This window comes from Pelodiscus sinensis, chromosome 15 (assembly GCF_052426305.1).
Source record: "Pelodiscus sinensis isolate ZL-2025 chromosome 15, ASM5242630v1, whole genome shotgun sequence".
Classification (NCBI taxonomy): Eukaryota; Metazoa; Chordata; order Testudines; family Trionychidae; genus Pelodiscus; species Pelodiscus sinensis.
Window position 1 is genome coordinate 5,951,801 of NC_143066.1, and position 14,896 is coordinate 5,966,696.

At 53.7% G+C, this 14,896-nt stretch overlaps 1 protein-coding gene across 2 annotated transcripts; it reads right to left on the reverse strand.

Annotated features, from left to right (window-relative positions):
- Positions 1-113: 113 nt before the first annotated feature.
- On the reverse strand, positions 114-13,144 carry ECI1 (enoyl-CoA delta isomerase 1). Of its 2 annotated transcripts, none has more exons than XM_075899138.2 (7): positions 13,007-13,143; positions 12,832-12,936; positions 10,172-10,299; positions 7,706-7,852; positions 6,571-6,692; positions 5,910-6,088; positions 114-666 (listed from the first exon to the last, which is right to left on the reverse strand). In XM_075899138.2, exons 1-7 carry the CDS (start codon positions 13,053-13,055, stop codon positions 500-502), a joined length of 897 nt encoding a protein of 298 aa, XP_075755253.2. In that variant the 5' UTR covers positions 13,056-13,143; the 3' UTR covers positions 114-499. The 2 variants fall into 2 exon arrangements, with proteins under 2 accessions (XP_075755253.2, XP_075755254.2); XM_075899139.2 differs by lacking the exon at positions 114-666 and adding an exon at positions 1,193-1,429 and having other exon boundaries at positions 13,007-13,144.
- Between the last annotated feature and the right edge of the window lie 1,752 nt (positions 13,145-14,896).

Here is a 14,896-nt window from a genome sequence, read left to right on the forward strand (position 1 = left end):
TGTCTGGCTGTTACAGTCACACTCCTCGGCCTGGGGGAGCTGCAGTGTTTAGTTAATGCTCGGTGTGGAGGGACACAGCCCACACGGAAAACAAAGCTTCCTTCTCAACCATCCTCCTTTCAAGGCATTTTATTGACAATTCACATTTTTAACAGTCACTCTTTTCGGAAGCTAAGAGCCAAGAGGCCCTAGCCATGCCATCTGACAACATTTCACAGTAACGACAGGCTGACCACTCGTTTATCTACTTGGATCATCTAATCAAGCGTTTCCTGCAGCCCCTCCGGAAGAAGGAATCAGTATTAGGCACCATACGGCAGGGCACTCGTGCAAGAGAGCTAGAGACAGAAGGCTAAGGGGATGGCGAGGAAAAATCAGATCAATTACACTGAAAAATATGTCATCTTAACAATCTAAAGTTATTGCTGGGTGATCAGAGATTCGCATATGGCTCTTCAATATTTTAGGCCAGCGACCTATAGCGGGGCAGGCCGCTTCCTCAGCCTCTTCTCTGTTTTAGCATCTCCATGTACATTTGGAGAGACTTTTGAATAGAGTCCTTGGAGATGAAACTGACAAAGTTCTGAATGTCAGATTCGCGGTGGGCGAGCAGGCGGTCCACCGTCGGCTTCCTCATCATGGACTTGGTGATCTGACGGGCGTGGTCTGTGAAACAGAGAGTTAGACTGTTGGTCGTGCGGGGGTCAGTGTACGTTACTGCCCGAGGTCTGCCTGTCAGCCAGAGGACCCCCGGGCGTAATTACCTTCCTGGGTAAAAACAAAGTGGGTCCTATCACCCTCTTGATTCTAATGGGGAAAGGCAGGACAAGAACTAATAGCTGGAAGCGGAAGCCAGACAAAGGCAAATGGAAACAAGGCACAAATGTTTAACAGTGAGGGTGACTAAGCCCCATGGCAGCCTCCCCAGAGAAGTGGTGGATTCTCTGTCTCTCGGTGCCCCGACGCTGGGCTGGAGTCCTTTCAGGGAGACGCTTCTGTCAACCACGTGCCGGACTCAGGGCAGGGGAAACCGGGTGAAATTCTCTGGCCTGTTCCATACAGGATATCAGCCTAGACAATCACAGTGGTCCCTTTCGGCCTTAAAAATCAATGCCCTCTGTCAACGCTATTTGACCCAAGTGGCACCATCAAGAACAAGCGTTAACTACCCCACCCCCAGGGGCCAGTCTCCGGGATCTGCTTCCAGATCAGCGGTCAAGCCAGTTTCCCAGCTGGGGAAAGTCAGCACTGCTCCGTGGACGTCAAGGCATCTGCACCAGGTGCGGGAGGACGCGGTTTCGACCACGGAGAATGCCATTATGTAGGTCCGAGGCCCGTCCCTGTCACGCTAAGGACACCTCCTTCCAGCACAGCCGGTTTCTCGCATCAGCCGCTGCCATGCTCGCTGTGAGACCTGGGCTGGCAGGCGCTGTTGGGAACATTAGGGATGTGACAGTGTAACCGGCTAACCAATGGGCATGAGCTCGGCAGTTAACGTTCACACAGGCTCCCCGCACGCACCAGCTCCCAGAGAGCCGACTGCTGCCCTGCCCTGAATTTTTCAGCAGTTACACTGTATCTTAATTACACGCATTTGAACAGCCCTAATGAACAAGTCGTTACAGTCACAGAAACTCCCCGAAGCTGATCCCAGGTCACAGACATTCACCACGACGCTACCGCCCACATCCCGGTCGGGGGAGATCCTCGGGAGTATGGAGCGAGGGAGTGAGCGCTCGGGGGGGCAGAGATCAAACAGTCAGAGTGCAAAGCTTGCCTGCCACCTGTGCATAAACCAAACCCTGCAGCAGCGGCCACATGGCGGCCCATCCCCTCTGTCCTCCCTGCTCTGCCCTCTAGACGCCACATTCTGCTCAAGCTTCCAAGCCATTCTTCCGCCAGCCTTCCCCCGCACTGACCCCTCTCCTATGGTCCGACGTGACTGGAACGCGATTGGCTCCCCAAACCAGAGTGGAACTAGCTTGTGCTGCACTGGCTACGCCTCCCCAAATGTCCCCCTTCCCAGCCCCGGTGTCAGGCTGCGGGAATGCACAGCAATTAGGAGACGGTAATGAAATCAGTGTTCGCACAAGGGTCTGATGGTTCTCTTAAAGTCAGTCCATGCTAATTAGCTCGACCAGCTGAGCAAGCACCGTCGTTCTAGCGTGGTCGGCTAGAGATTGCATTTGTGCAACATGCGGTTCATTTTCTAGGGGCTTGTCCAAGAACAAAAATGGAAAAGAAACAGATCAGCTGCCCTCACCTACACTGGAGACGTGATAACCCACCAGTGCCCCTGTGTAGCACATACTCTAGGCCTGTGGTTCTCAATAGGGATACGTGTACCCGGGAGGGGTGTAGGGTAGGGTTCCCTGTAAGCTGGACACTTCTGTGGCCGCTCAAGAGAGATTCTAATGCTGCCCAGCTCATCAGTAGGGTGGCCACAGCTAGGTTTGTGTTTCTACTGGTGGTGCACATGCCCACATGCCTTAGTGCACATAAACATTTATTCTGCACATGAATAGAAAAAATCCACACATGGATGGAAAAGATTAGAGGGAACCTTAGTACACAGTGGTCTTCCGGATTTCATCAACCCATCTAGATATCTCTCTCTTATCTGCTTGATTTTGAGACACAGTCCCATTCCAGGCACATCCCATTGCACAGGTTCTGACAGCCAGCGTTCCCTATAAACTGGGCACTGGTGCCACCGCTCAAGAGAGATTCTAATGCTGCCCAGATGATTAGCAGGGCACCCAAAGCCAGGTTTGTGTTTCTACTGGTGGTGCACATGCCCACATGCCTTGGTGCACATAAACATTTATTCTGCACGTGAACAGAAAAAATCCACACATGGCTGGAAAAGATTAGAGGGAACCTTAGTACACAGTGGTCTTCCGGATTACATCAACCCATCTAGATATCTGCCTGCTTTTACAACAGGCGCCAAACAAGCCCCAGCAAAGTCAGTACACACTGAAATTTCATATAGACCAGGCCTTGTTTCGACCGCCGTAGATGCTGCACACTGACATGTAGGTGCAGTGTTTCTATTCCGTGGTAAAAACGAGAGCAGGAGCAACGTTGCAGTAGTCGTGGGCTGACACACGTTTGTAAGCAAGAACTTTTTTCAAGCAAGGCAAAACTGGGGTGTGGGGGTACAAATCAAACTCCTGAAGGGACCGTGGACAGCTGAGCACCACCCCGCACATGCATGTCAAGGTGCGGAGCGGGTACCGGGACAGTGCCCTCGTGTGGGGACTGTGAGATGTGCACAGGAGCCTCCAGGAAGCCAGACAAACGGGGCCTGGGGACTTGCTCCTCTCTGGGATGAGTGGCTGGGGACTGATGGGCATCCCGACACCCTCCCCACGCTGGGCGTGCAGGGTGAAGGGGCCAGGGAACCTGCCTGTCAGTTCCACATTGCAATGTCCTAATGTCCTAGCAGGCAAAGGAATGAGGATGGAAAGTGAGACCCAACGGTATGTTACACCCAGCTCTTGCATGGAAGGGGAGAGGGGCTGAGGGGCCCAGCCTTGGTTAGTTTCTCTCAGCCCATTCCCAAGTGTCAGGCATAGGCAGCACGCGTCTCCCAGGGGCTGGGCTCAGCTCTGTGTCAAATCCCCACCGTAGCATTCAGACCCAAGACAGCACAGCACACGCTCCTCTCACAGGCTCACCACAGCACAGCACACGCTCCTCTCACAGGCTCACCACAGCACAGCACACGCTCCTCTCACAGGCTCACCACAGCACAGCACACGCTCCTCTCACAGGCTCACCACAGCACAGCACACGCTCCTCTCACAGGCTCACCACAGCACAGCACACGCTCCTCTCACAGGCTCACCACAGCACAGCACACGCTCCTCTCACAGGCTCACCACTGCACAGCACACGCTCCTCTCACAGGCTCACCACAGCACAGCACACGCTCCTCTCACAGGCTCACCACAGCACAGCACACGCTCCTCTCACAGGCTCACCACAGCACAGCACACGCTCCTCTCACAGGCTCACCACAGCACAGCACACGCTCCTCTCACAGGCTCACCACAGCACAGCACACGCTCCTCTCACAGGCTCACCACAGCACACGCTTCTCTCACAGGCTCACCACAGCACAGCACACGCTTCTCTCACAGGCTCACCACAGCACAGCACACGCTCCTCTCACAGGCTCACCACAGCACACGCTCCTCTCACAGGCTCACCACAGCACAGCACACGCGCCTCTCACAGGCTCACCACAGCACAGCACACGCTCCTCTCACAGGCTCACCACAGCACACGCTTCTCTCACAGGCTCACCACAGCACAGCACACGCTCCTCTCACAGGCTCACCACAGCACAGCACACGCTCCTCTCACAGGCTCACCACAGCACAGCACACGCTTCTCTCACAGGCTCACCACAGCACAGCACACGCTCCTCTCACAGGCTCACCACAGCACAGCACACGCTCCTCTCACAGGCTCACCACAGCACAGCACACGCTTCTCTCACAGGCTCACCACAGCACAGCACACGCTCCTCTCACAGGCTCACCACAGCACACGCTTCTCTCACAGGCTCACCACAGCACAGCACACGCTCCTCTCACAGGCTCACCACAGCACACGCTTCTCTCACAGGCTCACCACAGCACAGCACACGCTCCTCTCACAGGCTCACCACAGCCCAGCACACGCTCCTCTCACAGGCTCACCACAGCACAGCACACGCTCCTCTCACAGGCTCACCACAGCACAGCACACGCTCCTCTCACAGGCTCACCACTGCACAGCACACGCTCCTCTCACAGGCTCACCACAGCACAGCACACGCTCCTCTCACAGGCTCACCACAGCACAGCACACGCTCCTCTCACAGGCTCACCACTGCACAGCACACGCTCCTCTCACAGGCTCACCACAGCACAGCACACGCTCCTCTCACAGGCTCACCACAGCACAGCACACGCTCCTCTCACAGGCTCACCACAGCACAGCACACGCTCCTCTCACAGGCTCACCACAGCACAGCACACGCTCCTCTCACAGGCTCACCACAGCACAGCACACGCTCCTCTCACAGGCTCACCACAGCACAGCACACGCTCCTCTCACAGGCTCACCACGCGCTGAGTTGCAAACTGCCACCAACGCACGCGCCCCGTCACACAGCACTTGGAATTTCTTCCCCCTCCCCCGCCCACTGCCCTAGCCCGGCTGCGGCTCACTGGCCTCGCGGCAGGGCCAGCTGCGTGTGTGAACCCCATGCTAGCCAGGGGAGATGGCCTGCTGGCCACCACCCGGGGCATCTCAAGCCCAATATGCCCCCTGCACTGCCTTTCTTCCTGATCCCATGGGAGCCAACAGCAGCTTTGCCACTCATTTCAGTGGGGGCTGGCTCAGGCCATGAGCTTGGTCCAAAGACAGACTTGGGGTGGGGCCCACGAGTGCCAAATCCTGTGGGTATTTGGCACTGGATTCTCCCAGGGCTGCAGTGAAGCATTACAGGCCAATTCCCTGCATCTCTTTGCCAGATATGGAGCTATACCATCTCACAGAGCTGGAAGGGACCTTGAGAGGTCATCGCGTCCAGTCCCCTGCCCTCACGGCAGGACCAAGTATCATCCCTGACAGATCTGCCCCAGATCCCTAAGTGGCCCACTCAAGGATTGAACTCACAACCCATGCTCAAACCACTGAGCTATCCCTCCCCCCAGGGTATGCTAGTGGATCTAGTCCAATACTCTTCGGCCTCATTTTTTACCCATCTAGCATCCACATCATGGTGTTCAGATGAACAGGGGACTGTTAAGCCTCCCTCTCCGATTCCATCTCATTCCCCTCCACGGGCTCCCTGCTCTTGGACAGGCGCAGAGAGCAGCAGCAACGTCCCGCAGCCAGTTATCTCTTACCTGGAATAGCTAACCACTGAGACATCACGGCAGCAGCCGTGCTCTGGATCTTCTCCTCCGGTACCAGCTGATCTACCAGGCCTATTCTGTGGGCCTCCGCTGGGGAGTACAAGAGCCCCAGCTGGAGGGAGCGCTCCGTGGCCCGGTTTCCAATTGTGTTCACTATTGTATCCTTAAACCTATGGGAGAGGAGAAACTCTCAGCCAGGGGAAACGCTGAACAACCAGCCAGCGTGGAGAGAAGCATTTAGACCTCAAAGCAAAGAGCTGATGACCAGGAACGGCCCTGTCCTCCTTCCAGTCCCTTCTCAGAACCCACCTCCGCTGGGACGCCTTCAGACCGCTCTGCAACTGGCAGGCAAGCCTCAGGGCTGCTTTGCAGATTGACTGGTACCTTGTGTGTCACCTTGTGGTTCAACTGTCCATAGCCACCCATTCTCTCAGCTTGTACTTTCACTGTATGCTCTGCAGGGCAGCGACTGTCTGTTACATGTACATACAACACCTCACACAATGGGCCTGGGACCTCCAGGTGCTACCCCCACACACATGAACTCTGTCCTGTCAGAGACGCTAGTGGCTCTGAAGACACCTTTCATAGCAGCATTGCTCCCTCCACCCCCAGATACACCTGTCTGATAACAGCGTAACCACCTGCTTACCAGAAAGGTGCAACAATCCCCAGCTGGGTTTCGTTCAGACCAATGCTGTACTTTGGGTTCTCAGCCAAGATTCTGTAGTCACAGGACATGGCCATCAGACAGCCCCCTGCCGGGCTGGACCCCTGCCACAGGAAGGAAGAGATCAGGTCTAGCTAAGTCTCCGCAACGTGCATCCAGTTCTAAAATACTGCGAGAGGAGATGGGTAACAGCATCGGGGATACGGCTTTAAAGACATGTCCCTGTACATTGTCAGGGAGCATGGTCAGAGAAAAAGCCATTCAAACAATTCCTTCCATTTCAATTCTTCCCTCCTCCTCACTCCATTTATGCTGTTTGAACTTTCCCAGCGTGGGCCGGTCAATTTCATGCCTCTTCGTCATCAGCGTCACTGTCAGCTTCTCCAGCTCCAACCAGGCTGTCCTGTTGGGGTTACAAACTCTGCATGGGGGGTGGGTTGTTGTTGTTTTTAAACCCAAACTGTTTTTCCTAATGGAATCTATATGTAAAACCTGCCCTTGAGAACATACTTGACCCAACTGTGTCCCTTTTAAAAAGTCCTAGCCGCCTCTTTTCCTCGTACCTTCAATCTCAGAAAGTCGAGCGCTCCTGCCAGTGTCAGCAGTTCTTTTGTGGACAAATCAAAGCGAGTGTCCAACCAATACACAGAAATCGCCTGTTCAATGACACACATTCAGGCTGCATTTCCCCCTTGGCCAAGAATCACCAGATGGGCCAAGAAACAACAGCCAATTCCTATGCATAAATTACTGCCAACACTAGCAGACATCTTAACTGCCCCTGCTGTGGGTCTAACGCGATGGCTTTCTGCTCTCTTCCCCCCACAACGCCTGCCCTTGAGTTCATTCTCTCCAGCTACCGAGGCTGCTAAGGAGCTTGAAATAAAGAGGCTGCTAAGAAGGCTAGTGGGGTGCATGGGCAATCAGGTGAGTCTACATCTCACTAGGGACCCCTTCACATTTTTGTGTGGAGACTGAAATACACTCTCGCCCCCCGGACTCATCCTAGTGTTTGCACACAACACCTTATTCCAGTCTCGTCCCTGCCCCCACAGTACCCCGGGAAGTGACTGACAACCGAGAGCCTCCTACGAAGTCAGGTATGAAGCTGACTTGCATTGATAGCCGCTATTGTCACCAGGTTGGATTGGTACAGCCTGAGCCACATCTCCTGAACAGCTCTCCAGAACTCCGCATAGTGCTCCGTGCTCTTCCCGTACATCTCCATAATATCCAGACCAGCTGAGAAGATTTTAGGGGCACCCTAAGATGGGAGGGAATAGACAATTAATATGTAACAACTGACCTTTCAACCTGTGACCCACATAGTCATAGAATCATAGAATACTAGGACTGGAAGGGACCTCGAGAGGTCATCGAGTCCAGTCCCCTGCCCTCATGGCAGGACCAACTACTGTCCAGACCATCCCTGCTAGACATTTATCTAACCTGCTCTTAAATATCTCCAGAGATGGGGATTCCACAACCTCCCTGGGCAATTTATTCCAGTGTTTGACCACCCTGACAGTTAGGAACTTTTTCCTAATGTCCAACCTAAACCTCCCTTGCTGCAGTTTAAGCCCATTGCTTCTTGTTCTATCCCCAGAGGCCAAGATGAACAAGTTTTCTCCCTCCTCCTTATGATACCCTTTTAGATATCTGAAAACAGCTCTCATGTCCCCCCTCAATCTTCTCTTTTCTAAACTAAACAAACCTAATTCTTTCAGCCTTCCCTCATAGGTCATGTTCTCTAGACCTTTCATCATTCTCGTTGCTCTTCTCTGGACCTTCTCCAATTTCTCCACATCTTTCTTGAAATGCGGTGCCCAGAACTGGACACAATACTCCAATTGAAGCCTAACCAGTGCAGAGTAGAGCAGAAGAATGACTTCCCGTGTCTTGCTCACAACACACCTGTTAATGCATCCCAGAATCATGTTTGCTTTCTTAGCAACAGCATCACACTGCTGACTCATATTCAACTTGTGGTCCACTATGACCCCTAGATCCCTTTCTGCCGTACTCCTTCCCAGACAGTCGCTTCTCATTCTGTATGTATGAAACTGATTGTTCCTTCCTAAGTGGAGCACTTTGCATTTGTCTTTATTAAACTTCATCCTATTTACCTCAGACCATTTCTCAAATTTGTCCAGGTCATTTTGTATTATGACCTTATCCTCCAGATTAGTCGCAACCCCTCCCAGCTTGGTATCATCTGCAAACTTAATAAGCGTACTTTCTATGCCAATATCTAAATCGTTGATGAAGATATTGAACAGAGCCGGTCCCAAAACAGACCCCTGCGGAACCCCACTTGTTATGCCTTTCCAGCAGGACTGTGAACCATTAATAACTACTCTCTGAGTACGGTTATCCAGCCAGTTATGCACCACCTGATAGTAGCCCCATCTAAGTTGTAATTACCTAGTTTATTGATAAGAATATCATGCGAGACCGTATCAAACACCTTACTAAAGTCTAGGTACTAAAGTCATCCACCGCTTCTCCTTTATCCACAAGACTCGTTATCCTATTAAAGAAAGCTATCAGATTGGTTTGACATGATTTGTTCTTTGTTCTTTTGTTTCCCTTTATTCCCGTAGCTTGTTTGAGCTCATTCTGTGCCTTTGCCTTTCTAATCTTGCCCCTGCATTCCTGTGCTGTTTCCCTATATTCATCCTTTGTAATTTGTCCTACTTTCCATTTTTTATAGGACTCCTTTTTTATTTTTAGATCATGCAAGATCTCGTGGTTAAGCCAAGGTGGTCTTTTGCCATATTTTCTATCTTTCCGACACAGCGGAATAGTTTGTTTTTGGGCCCTTAACAATGTCCTTTTGAAAAACTGCCAACTCTCCTCAGTTGTTTTTCCCCTCGGTCTCGATTCCCATGGGACCTTACCTATCAGCTCTCTGAGCTTACCAAAATCTGCCTTCCTGAAATCCATTGTCTCTATTATGCTGTTCTCCTTTCTACCCTTCCTTAGAATTGTGAACTCTATGATTTCATGATCACTTTCACCCAAGCTGCCTTCCACTTTCAAATTCTCAACTAGTACCTCCCTATTTGTTAGGATCAAATCTAGAACAGCTAGTTAGGCAGAACCTGACCTGATCATGTGTGTAAAGACTGTGCATGCAAATATTTTTACAAAAGTCCTAAGAGGTACGTTAATGGATAACTCAAAGGCTATTACCAGCAAGTAAAACAACAAAGGGGGAAAGGAAAAGGAAATGCATTTCTTTGTAATCATTATTTTTTACTTAGCAACACTTGTGGCTTATTTCTAATTTGATGCCAGAAAATGCCAAGGGATTTCTCAAGAGAGAGGAAAGAACATTCCCCTCCCAGATCAGCTGGTTTTGGCGCCTGTTATATTTCCTTCCATCCCTGAGGGCCCTGTAGCAATGATCTGAGAGGGGGTGTCCCCACGCCATGCTCTGATCCCCCCTGGTCTGGTTGCTAGAGAGCAGTGTGGCTAAGCATGCAGCAAAGGAACACACCGGGTCCAGCACTCGCCGCCTATCCATTGCACCCCCGAGACAGCCCCGTAAAACGTATCCTCCTTTCAGTGCAACACATACCGACGTCAAAATGACGCCTCTGCAGCTTCGGTCATTCTCCAGTTTCTCCAGGCTGATTACGAACTCTGTCAGGAAGTCCAGGCTCAGGCTGTTCACAGGAGGGTTCTCCATCTTCATCACAGCCACCCCTGCGCCGTGGAAAGCAGAGGAGTTAGAACCCACCCGAGCCGACCGTGTCTGCCAGGCTGCTGATTAGCACACTCCAGATCTCGGAACGTTCCCGAGACCAGACTAGATCAGGTCTCAACGCTGGAGTGGGAATTTCCCCCATCAGATTAGCTGAGTCTTTGGGTGTGGGGTTTGCCTTTCTCTGCAGCCTGGGTCACTTGCAGGTTTCAGTTAGTGAGAATGGTGGATTCTCTGGAATTTGAAGTCTGATTTGAGGACTTCAGGGATCTATTGTCAGAGCGGGTGGGTGAGGTTCTGGGGCAACCCCCTCGGGGTTCTGTGTGTGGCCTGCGAGGCATTTTGTTTCCTGTTGCCCATGTGCAGGGTTGCCAAATTCCACTGGTTTCCGGCAGCCGAGTTTTTTCCCTACTGGTATTGCTAAAGTGACACACACGTAAAGCCAGGGCCTGTGGAATGGTGATTGCACACAGCATTGACTGAGAGAGCCATGCGCTCCCTCTGCATCCAGTCAAAGCACTGCTAACAGTTCAATCGAGACACCCTGCAAATTCTAGGTACACCAGCACAGTTGGCAAAACTACTCCATCCCTAGAGACTGTCTTGGGTATGACAATCTTGGGGCCCACTGAGATGAAGGAGGGCCACCCACGCGGCTCGTTCACTAGCCCAGGTTGCCCATCGCGGTGCTAGATGATTGTGATGGTCCCTTCTGGCTGTAAAGTCATTTTGTACCTTGGACCATGCCAGTTTACGTAACTACGTCACTGGATTTTCTCCATCCACATCATGCCTGTGAGGGTATCTGGCATCCCTCTAGCTGCTTCCATGTAAAGATCTGTGCATGCCACTAATATTATTTTAGCCTCCCAACACCCTGTGAAACATTGTTCCCTGCCTGCAGATGGGGAGCTGGGACACAGAAAGACAGAAAGCCCTAGTCAGTGTGGCAAAACCTTGTTCCCGATTGCCTCTGGAAGAACCCCCTGCAATACAGCTGAATCACACTAACAAGAGGAGAAATAGGGTGTTTTTAAATGGCTCATACTCTGGCAGCTACCGCCAAAAGGAGTAAACAGTGCATCCTGTTGTTTCAAGCAGGTGAAACTAGCAACAGCCCACCCTAAAACACCTACTGAATATTCTGCCTGTACCACTAGCTCCCCACTGACATCAGTGGAATCGGGGAGCAGGATCAAGGCCCCTATGTCACCGAGACTGGTGTGGCTGATTCGAGAGGGCTAGCACAGATCCGGCGGGGGCTGGAGCGGAGAGGCTAGCTTTTTCTTGTAAATATTGTTCCCTTGATCACAGTCCCATTCCACTGACAGAGGTATCCGAGTGGGACTGGTGGTGTGCACATAGGGAAGGGACAGGCACTGTGTACGTTAGATTGTTTGGGGTGTGTTTGTGAAGACCACTATGGCAAGCTGTGATAGGACTGAAGGTCTATTCCTGCAACCAGATACGTGTTCATGCAGAAGCCTCTAGGCCTAAGTCACTGCAGGAGACAAAGTCACATGAATGTTAAAACAATCACAGCAGCTTTTCCAAGTGTCCCCACCTTCTACTGCAGGTATCATGCATGGCTCTGTAACACCAACCCTAGCACACTGTATACACACACAGACAGACCCCAGAGCACTGTATGCATGCGCACACATACACACACTCCTGCGTGCCATACACACACACAGAACCCAGTATTGTACATGTACAAAACCATATCCCACAGTACCATATATGTAAAGAAGCACACCCTAGCATACCATACAGACACAGATATGCACACATACAGTACACATACACGCAGAGCCCAGCACACTGTATATACACCCACAGCAGGATGCTGTATATACTGTACACACATGACAAACTGTACACACATCTCTACACCCCCAGTGTGCTGTGCACATACACACACTGCAGAATACTGTACACATGCATACAAAGCCTGCACCCAGTATATACCCCATACACACGGCTGTACACACACAGAGCCCAGCATGCTGTATACACACATGCAACGCCAGCAGGCTGTACATATATACACTGCACACATACACACACAGAGCCCAGTATGATGTACACATACACACACACAGGCAGGCGTGCAGCATACATGTACACACACACACTAGCATGCTGTACACAGTCACACACACACAAAGCCCAGCATGTTGTACACACACAAACACACCAGCAGGTAGTACATACACCAGCAGGCTGTGTACATACACGTGACATGCTGTAAATGTACACACACAACACGCTGTACACGTGACACACATCACATTGTACACACATGTGACACGGTGTGCACATACACACGGCACGCGGTACACACACACACGGCACATGCTGTACACATACACACACGCTGTACATGCATGTACGCACACACTGTACATGTACACACACACTGTACACGCATGCGCACACACTGTACACGTACACACACGCTGTACACGCATGCGCGCACACACACACACACACACACACACGCTGTACACGCGCACGCAGGCCCCCCTCACCGGTGCTGCCGTCCAGCTCCACCGCCACCCGGCCGTGGCCGATCGCTCTGCGCGGGGCGGCCCCAGGCTCCCGGCCCCCGGCCCCGCGCAGCCCCGCACGCGGCCCTGCAAGACACACACGAGTCAGCGGCGGCCCGGCCCGAGGGGGGAGGGGCGGGAACGGGCCGGGCCGCACCTGAGCGGAGCAGCCGCCGGGCCAGAGTCACCGCCGCCGCCGCCGCCATCTTCCGCCCGCTCAGCGCCGCCTCGCGCCGGGCCGGGAGGGCGGGACGGGGCGGGGCCTGGCGGCTGACCGGCCCCAGACACTGACACCGGGCACGGGCTGACTGACAGACACTGACACTGACACCCGGACACTGACACCCCCGGCTACAGACTGACTGGCACCCACAGACACTGACACCCCCAGACACGGGCTGACTGACAGACACTGACACCCCCGGCTACAGACTGACTGGCACCCCCAGACACGGGCTGACTGACAGACACTGACACCCCCGGCTACAGACTGACTGGCACCCACAGACACTGACACCCGGCACGGGCTGACTGACAGACACTGACACCCCCGGCTACTGACTGACTGGCACCCACAGACACTGACACCGAGCACGGGCTGACTGACAGACACTGACACCCCCGGCTACTGACTGACTGGCACCCACAGACACTGACACCCGGCACGGGCTGACTGACAGACACTGACACCCCCGGCTACTGACTGACTGGCACCCACAGACACTGACACCCGGCACGGGCTGACTGACAGACACTGACACCCCCGGCTACTGACTGACTGGCACCCACAGACACTGACACCGAGCACGGGCTGACTGACAGACACTGACACCCCCGGCTACAGACTGACTGGCACCCACAGACACTGACACCCGGACACGGGCTGACTGACAGACACTGACACCCCCGGCTACAGACTGATTGGCACCCACAGACACTGACACCGGGCACGGGCTGACTGACAGACACTGACACCCCCGGCTACAGACTGACTGGCACCCACAGACACTGACACCCGGCACGGGCTGACTGACAGACACTGACACCCCCGGCTACTGACTGACTGGCACCCACAGACACTGACACCGAGCACGGGCTGACTGACAGACACTGACACCCCCGGCTACTGACTGACTGGCACCCACAGACACTGACACCCGGCACGGGCTGACTGACAGACACTGACACCCCCGGCTACTGACTGACTGGCACCCACAGACACTGACACCCGGCACGGGCTGACTGACAGACACTGACACCCCCGGCTACTGACTGACTGGCACCCACAGACACTGACACCGAGCACGGGCTGACTGACAGACACTGACACCCCCGGCTACAGACTGACTGGCACCCACAGACACTGACACCCGGACACGGGCTGACTGACAGACACTGACACCCCCGGCTACAGACTGACTGGCACCCACAGACACTGACACCCGGCACGGGCTGACTGACAGACACTGACACCCCCGGCTACAGACTGACTGGCACCCACAGACACTGACACACCCGGACACGGGCTGACTGACAGACACTGACACCCCCAGCTACAGACTGACTGGCACCCACAGACACTGACACCCGGCACGGGCTGACTGACAGACACTGACACCCCCGGCTACTGACTGACTGGCACCCACAGACACTGACACCCGGACACGGGCTGACTGACAGACACTGACACCCCCGGCTACTGACTGACTGGCACCCACAGACACTGACACCGGGCACGGGCTGACTGACAGACACTGACACCCCCGGCTACTGACTGACTGGCACCCACAGACACTGACACCGAGCACGGGCTGACTGACAGACACTGACACCCCCGGCTACAGACTGACTGGCACCCACAGACACTGACACCCGGACACGGGCTGACTGACAGACACTGACACCCCCGGCTACAGACTGACTGGCACCCACAGACACTGACACCGGGCACGGGCTGACTGACAGACACTGACACCCCCGGCTACAGACTGACTGGCACCCACAGACACTGACACCCGGCACGGGCTGACTGACAGACACTGACACC